The sequence below is a fragment of the Camelina sativa genome, chromosome 15, assembly GCF_000633955.1.
Source record: "Camelina sativa cultivar DH55 chromosome 15, Cs, whole genome shotgun sequence".
In the NCBI taxonomy this organism is placed as follows: Eukaryota; Viridiplantae; Streptophyta; class Magnoliopsida; order Brassicales; family Brassicaceae; genus Camelina; species Camelina sativa.
Window position 1 is genome coordinate 17014786 of NC_025699.1, and position 11805 is coordinate 17026590.

The window sequence follows — 11805 nt, forward strand, 5'->3', positions numbered from 1 at the left end:
TTCATAAACCGCTCAAAATGATACATCCAGCGAAATTGCACTGGCCCACAAAGATCAGCTTCATGTGGTAGATGGATTGGAAGATGTTCCATTACGTCAAAAAAGGTAGGGGGAAAGATTTTTTCCAAGTTCCAAATTAGCACTGGAATATTTTTTCGTAACTGCTCTATGCCATCACTGGTCAATGTTCTAGTGCATAAGTCCTGGAAAAAAACTCCGATATCTACAAACCAATGTATAATAAATTCATGGGTGAATTAATTAAATAAGTATATATATATATATATCAATACATAAATATATATGTATATATATACTTATATCATTATATACTTATATACTTATATACCTACAATAGCTTCATGAATGTGTGTTGGCAAGAGCTCAAGAAATACAAATGGTAGTAGCCGTTGCATGAAGACATGACAATCATGGCTCTTCATACCTGAAAATTTTTGGCCTTGCACCACACATCTTGAAAATTTTGAGACAAATCCATCTGGAAACTTCACTTTAGATTTAACCACTCGAACAACACCTTCTTAGCCTCTGCTGACAATCGAAATTGGGATACTGGTAATTTCCCATCTCTTGTAATATGTAAATCCATCCTTGCACATATTTCCGCCAAATCCAACCTAGATCTCCTGCTATCTTTTGTTTTACCCTGCACATTCAGAAGCGTAACGATGAAATTATCGAAAAAGTTTTTCTCGATGTGCATCACGTCAAGGTTGTGCCGCAATAGAAGATCTTTCCAATATGGAAGCTCCCAAAAAATACTCTGCTTGTGCCAATTGTGAGCGCTTCCATATCCATCTGGCATGTTTGCTGGTGTGTGATAGTTACCCCCACGTTTACATGTTTCTTGAGCGCCATAGTAATCAATCTGCTCAAACAAATCATTTCCAGAGACATAATTTGGTGGAGGAACACGCACAACTTTATTCTTTCTAAACAACTTCTTGTTCTTCCGGTACGGATGATGCAAGGGAAGAAACCGACGATGACAATCAAACCAACAAGGTTTTTGTCCATACTTTTAACTGAAACGACTCGATACGATCCATAAAATAAGGAAATGATAATCTTCCGTGTGTTGTCCACCCAGATAACATTCCTTACGCAGGGAAGTCACTAATCGTCCACATTAGCACTGCCTGCATATTGAAATTCTGTTTTCGCGACGAATCGAATGTCTGAACACCTTCATACCACAATTGCTTCAGCTCATGAATTAGAGGTTGCAAGATGATATCTAGAGCTCGTTTCGGATGCTTTGGACCTGGTACCAAAATACTCAAGAACAGAAATTCGCTTTGCATACACATATCTGGCGGAAGATTGTATGGCGTCAATATAACATGCCATAAAGAATACTGCCTCCCTGACATACGACATACCAAATGGACTAAAACCATCTGTACACAACCCAAGATAAACATTCCTACACTCTTGAGCAAAGTCAGGATATACCGATTGAAAATGTTTCCACGCCTTTGCATCAGATGGGTGTGTAATTTCTCCTTCTTCAGTAGAATGTTCTGCATGCAATCTCATTGACGCTGGAGTCCGTTTTGATTGGTATAGGCGTTTCAATCTATCAGCAACATGCAAGTACCACATATGTTTATATGGCACTCACGTCCTTCCTTCAGTAGGCTGATATCTGGGCTTCCCGCAAAACCGACATTCCTGCAACTTATCAGCATCTTTCCAGAAAATCATGCAATAGTCAACGCACACATCAATCATTTCAGATGGTAATCCAAGACTCGCAACTAACTTCTGTATTTCATAGTAGTTCTCAGCCGATACATTATCAGCTGGCAAATACTCTTTAATGAGTTCAGCCCAAGAATCCACTACAAAAAAAGTCGACATTGATAGCATAATGTAATAGCACGGTTTGCTGAACTGCTATTGAAGATGAGTTAAAATTTTGGTTATTATATTATAGCATTTTGTTAATGCTAAGATAGAATTTCACTAAGCGTAAAACTAAAATCACTTGTTCCGCCAAACACTTACTTAAAATTTAAGATTTTTTGCCTTTCAGACTTTCTCCTCTTTCTCGAAAACCCTAAAAACATAAAATCTATCAGACCTAACATATCATTTAGCCAAATATTACACTTTTTAACTCCCACACTTAAGAAAAAAAACACAAAACTCTAACCTAATTTCTATCTTCATCTCTCCACACCCGACATTCATCTTGTTCCAGCCCAGACAAGAGAGAGCGAGAGAGAGAGAGAGATTACTTAGAAGATGTTGTCATATTCAAATCTGGAGCCATCTAAAATATCAAAAATCCATATTCGAGTGGGCTACACCAAGAAAGCGAGGAACCCAGATTCGGCTTGGTCTAGTCATGGTGAAGATGAGACGATTAAGAACGGAAAAGAAGATTGGGTGAAAAAGTTTCAGAGATTAGAAAGATGTGGGTTTTTATGATTTGGTTGTTACTTTTCTCTTTTGTTTCTCATTTTTGTTTGATTTTGAATTGGATTAGTAGCTTCTTTTTTTTTATTTGTCTTCCTCTTGTTCAGATCTGGGTTGGTAAGATATTGTGGATCTAAGAGGAGTTTCGATTTTCTCATAACAAATGCAGTTGCAGCGGTAGTGACGTGAAGAAGATCTGAGATAATTTCTACCCCTCATTCCGGTGTTGACGTTAGACGGGTAAGCAAATCGTCGGGTCTAATTTCACTCTCCCGGAAACTATAATTCAAATTTTTGGTTTCTAGTTAAGTTGTGCTCGACATTTTGTATTAGATGCAGCTGAAGCATGAGCTGAAATAAAAAGGTGTTGAAGAGTCATTACTTTAACGGTTAAAGTGAGTAACTGACTATGAATTATGTTAGAATCCCACCTCTGTTTTAACCTCTTTAATGTGTTTGTGTATACTTGTGAAATTTAATCAGAATGCTGGATTCGTTTGCTAATGTAAATTGTAGTTGGTGTTTGAGCAAATTTTAACCTTGAAGTCGGAAGCTTTTCGAAAGCTTTTCCACTCTCAAGGTCCTCGCTTCTTTTATTCATTCTTTCACAGTGTGATTGATGTTATATTAATAATATTATTCTCATGTAGCAATTGAATTTAAGTGATGAAGAGTTGCTACTGAAGCTCATGAGCTTATTTATATTTTAATAGATTTGTATGAGTTGCTTAAACTTTTTCCGTTGTCTTGTTGTTCTAATTCTCATTTTTTTTTGGTTAAAGAAAGGGGATAAGAGAGCCAGAAATGCTAGGACACAAGGTTAGATTTTGTTGTTGTTATATTGTGTTGCTAAACAAGACCTTGAAACTCTTGGCTAGAGAGTCTGCTTCCTATCAATTTGTATTGCTGCACTTGGTTTGACATTACTTAAATGTGCAGCTTCTAAAATACTTTCAGGTTAGTGTCTTTTCTATGTCCATTGCTAGTTTTATCTGTGAGTCTTTCTCACTTTGCCTCTATGATCTAGTCCTTAATTTTGCAGTTGTACGATCATCCCACTTATTATAAAAGGTTTTCTATGGCCCTTTGATTTCCTTGTATCGATAGAAGAATGAGGATGCCAAATGCTTTTGAAGTTAACATGTCGTATTATCCTTAAAACTTGTAAGGTAAAGAGTAGAGATCCTAGCCTTGTCCAAGAACATGATGATCTACAGCTCCATGTACCTTCTATATCTCTTCACATTGGATGAGTTACATGTACATGTTCTTAGAAGCTTGTCTCTATTGTTTTTTTGTGATTTTAATTTTATTTTAATTAAGATTGGTGGCATTTGATTTTATGTAAGACTTCTTTTGGTTAATGTAATATTAATTTTATGGATGTTGATAATTTTATGAAATATAAAAATAAAAATAAATAAATTCTGCGAAATAGGATTCAAATATAAAAATTATAAAATATATAAAGCAAAAAAATAACACTAATTTTGTGTTACCATAAAAGGTATGATAGCATTTGATTAGCGCTATAATATGAAAATGCTATCGTATGTGACTATCTATTAAAGCATGTCAAAAACGCTATCGTATGTGGGATATTTACCATAGCTGCCGATGTCATGGAATTTATGATAACGCTATGTTATATGTATGATAGCAGTTTTTTCGCGTTAACAATATACATATTTCTTGTAGTGATCCATGCAATTCTCACTTAAGTTATTATCAGCTTTAATTGTCATCATCCTAGATGTCAATGATAACTTAGAATGCCCTTCTCTACATCCATCATAGATAGGTTGATTTGCAGCATCTAACATAGTATAAAACCGTTGTGCATCTATGTTGGGTTCTTCTGTATTATTCTCAGGAAATGCAGCAGTAGTTTCATGAAATGCATCATTAACCATATCATGAAATCTATTTTCCTCATTATTCCCATAAAAACCAAATTGATCAGATTCTTGATGCCCATAATTACTAGGTTGATCAACAGCATAATTCATCCTACTACTTCCAACATTAGTGCTACAACCCTCTCCGTGACGAAACCATACATATTAATTTAGCATAAATCCTCTATTATAAATATGCTTCTTCATTAGATTAAATTCCAAATATTTATCGTTGAAGCACTTAGGACATGGACAAAATATTGTACCGTTTTCACAAGCAAAGTCTTGGTTTGTCGCCTGGTACATGAAAGCGCGCAACCCATCACAAAACTCTCTCGTCACATCACCGGTCTCCGGATCTCTGTGATTGTACATCCACCGTCGCATTGTGTACATCCACCTCCAAACATTATTATAGAATTTAAAAGTGTTTAGGCTTTTTTTTTGTAGCCTTTTTTTCTTTCACAATATTTTTTTTGGTAGTAAAAGTGTTTTTGTTGGAAGTGTTTTATGTTGTGGTTTCCATGGATCATGAACTTGCTATTTATAGGCTTACTAAAAATAATTGCTATGGATTTGCTAGAGAAATTTGCAAGGGATTTGCGAGGGATATCTAAATTTTTTTTTTCTTGCAAGGATTTGCGAGACCTTTACTGTTTTACCAACAAAACAGTTACACACGGGGAAAACGTGGCTGCCGACATCATCGTACCTTGCAATTCCCTCACAAATTTGCTACGGAATACGCCATCGCTAATCCGTTGCAATTTACGAGTTTTTTGCGAGGAATTTAAGTGGCGTCGTAAATCTGTATTAAATCCCTCGCAAATTTGTGAGGAATTTTGTCGTCGCAAATTTTGCGAGGGAATTGCAAGTACCCTCGTATTCCTCGCAAACTACTCGAAATTTTGCAAGGACATTATGCCGTCGCAGATTTCCGTCGTAAATCGACTGTTTTTTTTGTAGTGTTCATGGTAGAGACAATTTTGCATTTTCTAAAATTTTGATGCTCAAAACAGTGGCATTTATGGTGATTTTATTAGGTCATTGTCACATCATCGCCATGTTAGCTATCTGGTCATCATATTAACAATTAATATTAATTAAAACACTATAATTAAAGTTCATATAGGTTATTTGAACTTTTTGATTGTTTAGTTAGGAATACGCACTGCTAATTGTTTGTATATGAAACATAAGATCGAAATTGTTAGTGTGAAATATGCCATTTTCCCTCCATAAAAATTTATTGGTTTATTATCAACATATATATCGTGTGTTCAAACTAGACAGTCTACAATTTTTGTCAATTTTTTTCTGGTTTTCACCTTCTAAAACCCTCTACTAATGTCAATTATAATATACATTCAATGTAAAACTGAAATCTTATTTTTACAAATAATTTTTATATTCTTTCAAATACAAAAAGCACAAATTCTATAAATGAATTTTATTTTCTAACTTGTTCACTAGACCTCGCTTAATAAAACAAAGTCCATTTATTTTGGTTTAACCAAATTTGGTTTCCAAGACATAGATTGCAAAAACAGAAACCCAGACAATATACTAAACTATCATTCGTAACTAACGAATTAGTGTATATTCGTAACTAATAAGTTTAGAAAACTATCATGTGTTTCTCTATTTAAATTGAGGGTGCCTCCTTTGATATAAGATTCCCTATTTATATATGAGCAGAAGTCCAGTTTCACAATTTACACTAATTCGTTATTTTAAAGCCAATATCTCAATTGTCTTATTTCTTTTTTTGGATTTTTCTATATCTTCTAAACCTATTTATCATTTTTTCCTTCGTAAGTCGAAGCAGAAGTCGTCAGACTTATGCTGATCTCGTCAGATTATGGGCCAATCTAAATATTTTCGATTTCAATTTTCAAAATTGGCTAATTAGAGAGTGCGTAGTTTTTCGAGAAAATAATCAATGTTATAGTGTGAAATAAATTTCTTCAGATATCTTTTTAGATCTATATTATCCGAAAACTTTGTTTCAAAGTGCCTAAGGTTTTGAATTATCTTTTCTGGAAAATTTCTTTATTAACTACTTTGTCACAATTTCGTTAAGTTTTTTTTCTTTGGTTATTATTTTTTTCCATATAGCCCGTAATTTTTTTATTTATCACAAATTTTCTATTTTATTCTTATTTTAAAAAGTTAAATAGTGAAAAGAGTACTTAAAGTATATAACTCAAGTGTGCAAGTCAATACTTCTCTGGTAAATTAAATGCATTTTCACACAATTAGATAAAAATTTATATGTTATATCATGCATTCGAAAAATAATAATGATCTCTTAACTTCATATTATATTAGACTAAATATCGCAGAAAAATACATTTCCTACAAAAAGATTCTGAAATTATATTTATAACCAAAAATTTTATTCCCTCTGTTTCATTGTACATTATGTCTTAGATATTCTTTGTTTCATTTATTTTTTTGGTCAAATTTCTATACAAAAATAGAAAAATTAACTTTGATGACTTTAAGATTTTGCTGTATTTTTAACCATTAGCAGAAGTGTTATATCAAGTACTCATTGCGTTTAAAATTACTTGTCGTTTAAATTTTTTCCATACAGATTCAGAAAACAATTAAATTTTCTATTTTATCTCTTATTTAATATCTTTTTAATTTTTTATTGGTCAATACATTAAAAAATTTGAGATAAAATTGGTATTTTTACCAGATGCACTAGAAATCTAAAACAACAACAATTATAAAACAAATTTTTTACTCTAGAACGATAACTAAAAAAACCAGAAGGAGTACTCATTTTTGTTTGCAGACGACAGCCTCTTCATGTGTAAAGCTTCAATCTCTCAATATTCCTTCTTACTAGACACTTTCAATAAGTACGGGGCTGCTTCAGGTCAAGCCATTAACCTCAGTAAGTCTTCCTTCACTTTCGGGTCCAAGGTGAACCAGGTTATCAAAACCAGTATTCAGAACAAGATGGGAATTCTCAAAGAAGGAGGAGCTGGTACATATTTGGGAATGCCATAGTGCTTTTCAGGCTCTAAGGTTGAATTATTGGGTTACATTAAAGATAGAGTAAAAGAAAAGTGTTCTGGTTGGTATTCTCGAATGTTGTCTCAGGGTGGGAAGGAAGTTCTCCTGATGTCAATTGCACTGGCAATGCCAGTTTTTGTAATGTCGTGTTTCAAGCTACCTAAAACGACTTGTGATAATTTGGCTTCTGTAATGGCGGATTTCTGGTGGAGTTCTACTGAGCACTCAAAGAATATACATTGGTTAAGTTGGGAGAAACTTTGCCTTCCAAAAGATCAAGGAGGTTTAGGCTTCAGGAACATTCAAACATTCAACCAAGCCTTGTTAGCAAAGCAGGCCTGGCGAATACTGCAATATCCGAATTGTCTGTTTGCTCGAATGATGAAGAGTAGGTATTTCCCTCAGTCGCATTTCTTGGAAGCTACATTAGGACCAAGACCCTCCTACGCGTGGAGAAGCATTCTGTATGGAAGAGACTTATTAGTGCAAGGGTTAAAAAAGAACGTAGGAAACGGAAAATCCTTCAAGGTCTGGTTAGATGCTTGGATTGAAGATGAAGAGGGGTGGAGAGCACCTTGGAGGATGAATGACTTTTTCAACCCTGATTTGAGAGTTTCTGAGCTGATTGACGTGGAGAGTCGAAGCTGAAATTCCCAGAAAATACATGATCTTTTCTTCCCTGATGATAGGATCAGAATTTTAAAGATCAAACCAGTAACGGAAGAGGAAGATTTCTATTCGTGGAAGCATAACAAGAATGGTGAGTTTTCGGTTAAGTCAGCTTATTGGTTAGGTTATCAATCTTCCAATTCTACTGTCAAAACAGAAGCAAATCAACAACCATCGACGAATGAGCTTAAAGCCAAGGTTTGGGAGCTTCATACTGACCAAGCTAAAAGTTTTTCTCTGGAAAGTGTTATGCGGAGTCCTACCAGTTGATGCAAAATTGAATGAAAGAGGTATGAACGTGGATCCTAGATGTCAGTTTTGTGGCGGTGAGCCGGAATCGGTGAATCACGTTTTATTCTCTTGCTTTTTAGCAAGACAGATTTGGGCGTTAACCGGAATTCCTTCCCCACAAGAGGGTTTCCATAATGGCTCCGTTTTCTCTAATATACATTACCTCCTGATGAATATTAGAAACCCTTTGTGGCCAGATGAACTCAGGAAATCCTTCCCATGACTATGGAGAATTTGGAAGAACCAAAATATGCTTGCATTTGAGGGAAAAATGTTCTCACCTCTGGAATCTGCTCAAAAGATAAGAGAAGACTGGGAGGAGTGGGTTGAGGCTCAAAAGGTAGAAGAAGAAGGGGAATTGAAACAAGACAGAGCAGAAACACCAGAGAGGAGCCGAGAGAATGTGATGCGGGGAAGAAATAGAAAAAGCTGGACGCGTCCGCCTTTAAATTGGCTAAAATGTAATATTGGGTTCTCTTGGTCAAACAGAAACAGACTCGCAGGATGTGCATGGGTTTTGAGAAATCATGCAGGTGAGGTATTATTACATAGCAGAAGAGCTTTCTCAAGTTGCAGGGATAAACAAGAAGCTCAGCTCCGAGGATTGCTGTGGGCAATTGATAGCATGACTAGTCACAGGGTGAACAAAGTGGTTTTTGCGTTGCAGGAATTGTTTTTGGTAAAAGCGATTACCAATCCTGCTGCTTTTCCGTCATTCAGATACCAATCTATGGAGATTGGTTGGTCTCTCAAGCCGATTAATGACTGGAAATTCTTTTTAGAAAACTCATCTTCAAACAGAGGGGCTGCGTTAATAGCTCAGAGTGTCACTATTGACTGCAGCTTGCAATCGTATGTGGCCACAGGCCATCCAGTTTGGTTAGATGGTCTGTTCACGGGGGAAAGGCTTCACACCTCTAATTGAATTTGAGTTTTTTTGTGGATAGGATGGGTTATACATCGAAGATATGTATAGGCCTGTTTTTGTTTTTTGGTATATTTAGCTGATCAAGGTAGAGTTGTAAACCTTGGATCTTTAGGAAGTATGATCAAATTGTAAATCAGGTGAAACTATTATCTATAAAAACAACATCACTTGACAAAAAAAAATATACTTCATATAGTTTATTAAATATAGCTTTATAGATAAAACGTCAAATAAATTAAAAGAGAGAGACTAGTAAAAGGAGCATTTATGGTTTACGTATTTTGAAGTCCATATGAAATTTTGAAATCTTCACTAAATTTAAAATCATATACGTAAATTTTTTGGAAGCACTATATTTTTGTAGCACTTGATTTACCCATGTATTTGTTGAATCTCTATATTTTTCACATCTATATCATTTAAAATTCATTGTGAATTCAATGTGGATTTTTAAATCTAAAAAATAATTTATTAAACGAATAACATAAGATTTTAAATAGTATTTATAAATCATAGATATACTAATACATGATTTTGCTAAAATCAATAATTAATGATTGGATAATACATATATTTTCTTTCAATTTACAAATCTCCTAAGAGTGTATATAATTTATGTGTATACTAGTATTTGTATAGTATGACAATTATTTAAAGTACTAAAGTTTTTTTTTTATCAACTATTGGGCTACAATTGGTCGGTCCATTAGCTAAATTCTTATATTCGTAGGAACCGAGACTCGATTCCGGGTGTGATGATACCTTCTACAAATGAACTTATCTTCTGCCACGTCACTTCACAAAATACTAAAGTTTATGTGTCAAGTTTTGAGTGAAACAAAGTGTTCTCTTCTAAAGTGGATAATTGCTATGTTGAAGATCATGAAATAACTTTTTTTGGCGCATACGTACGTGATTTTAAAATGATTTTAGTTTTCATGTATATTAATTTTACTACAATGGTGTTAGTGGTTTCTTATTAACATATAAGATGTTAGATTTGTTTTGCCAAACCAAATTATATTTTTCTATTATTTTTTCTTTGTTAAACATACAATTTTACATGGAATACTTTCACTACGAGATTAAGTGAGATTGAGATGTGTGACACTGGAACAAATCGCATTATTAATTCAAATCATGATTACGATAATTTATAAAAATCTATGGGACTTCTCATTGTTATGTAGAGAAGACTAGAAGATAAATCCTGCCATAGGGACTTTTTATTGTTATTGGAAAATAATGGAATGTCAAAGCACAACCCCATTTAACCATAGCATTCTTCTGTTGACTTTCCAAAGATTAGCAACAAATAGGGAAATTCCCCAATAAATAAAGTACTAGTACATGACCTTCTCAATCTCATTTTGAAGACAATGTTGAAATCTGTTTGTCACTAAATGTATTAAAATTACACTTTTAAAATTTTGTTTTTTTTCTTCATGGAAAACATTGAAAAAAAAAATTCACAAAACATATGCTACTACTCTAATGTTAAAGTAATTATTTCCAGGGTAATAAAATCCATGTCTGTCTCTTCCACTTCAATAGGAAAGTGCAAGTTTCTCGAATCTTTTTGGCCAGATAATTTAAAAATCGACCGAGGAAACTTACTTTTGTAAAAGTGACCATTTTGCACATAGAAGGTGGAAAGCTTATAATTGGAAATTTTATATTTTAATACAAAAGAAGTGTTTAAGAACCACCGCTTGGTCTCACCACTCAAATTCGAACGTATGGCTCGGGGCACAAACTTCTGTACCAACCTTTAGATACTAGCGGCACGAGGGGACTTCTATTTTCTCTTCGTTTTAAAGTTCTTTATTCAACTTAAATATGTAGTTTGTTTTAGTATTTTTTTAATACATGTAATTTCAAAAACCATTGTCTTTTCTCCTAGACATGTATTTTTATTTCTTGCAAGATGATATATAAATAGAATTTTAAATGTTTTAAGTTTTTATGAGCTCAACAGTTTTGTCAATATTGCCCACAAGTTTAAACGTTTGCTTTTTGTCTTCTTTGAAAAATCAAATGCTGAGAAAACTGTTACATCTCTTTTTCTTAAAAACTCCTGTCTCTCTTCCTTTTTTTTCCGCTGAGTTAATTGAATGCTACAAAAGAGAAACAGAATAACTTAAAACCAAAATTATCACTTATCGTCAGAAAAAGAGTTCACGAACATATTTTATACTATACAAAATGATAATTATAGTTGTAAATAAAAACTTCGATATATATCATGGAACAAACTGGAACACATGGGGCTCTCTTATTTTAACTTATTTTCTTCTTTGGGTGATTTTAACCAAGTTTATTTTATAGTTTTATAAATAAAATACTATCTCTCCATAATTTGATAAAATAAAAAGGAGAGAGTCTTCTTGTTTTTATCCTTCATTGGAGTAAAACCCAAACGGTTTTTGATTACATATTAGCTGTTCATCACAGTTCTTCCTCTTTAAAACCTAAACTTCTTTCTCTGTTCCAGTAGAACCACTACACGAAAACACGGCGTTTGGGACTACTGGAATCGTCTCA

General features: G+C 33.9%; 1 protein-coding gene and 1 long non-coding RNA gene across 9 annotated transcripts; both read left to right on the forward strand.

Moving 5' to 3' along the window:
* Positions 2021-3833, forward strand: LOC104747020. 8 transcript variants are annotated; one of them, XR_002035365.1, is made up of 5 exons: positions 2024-2443; positions 2553-2685; positions 2779-2840; positions 2962-3025; positions 3228-3833. It is a non-coding gene; the product is annotated as an uncharacterized LOC104747020 (long non-coding RNA). The 8 variants fall into 8 exon arrangements; XR_002035364.1 differs by having other exon boundaries at positions 2026-2443; positions 2929-3833; XR_761073.2 differs by having other exon boundaries at positions 2026-2443; positions 2962-3833.
* Positions 7164-8021, forward strand: LOC109129116 (uncharacterized mitochondrial protein AtMg00310-like). Its single transcript, XM_019236750.1, has 2 exons — positions 7164-7344; positions 7411-8021. The coding sequence occupies exons 1-2, from the start codon at positions 7164-7166 to the stop codon at positions 8019-8021; spliced, it is 792 nt and encodes a 263-aa protein (XP_019092295.1).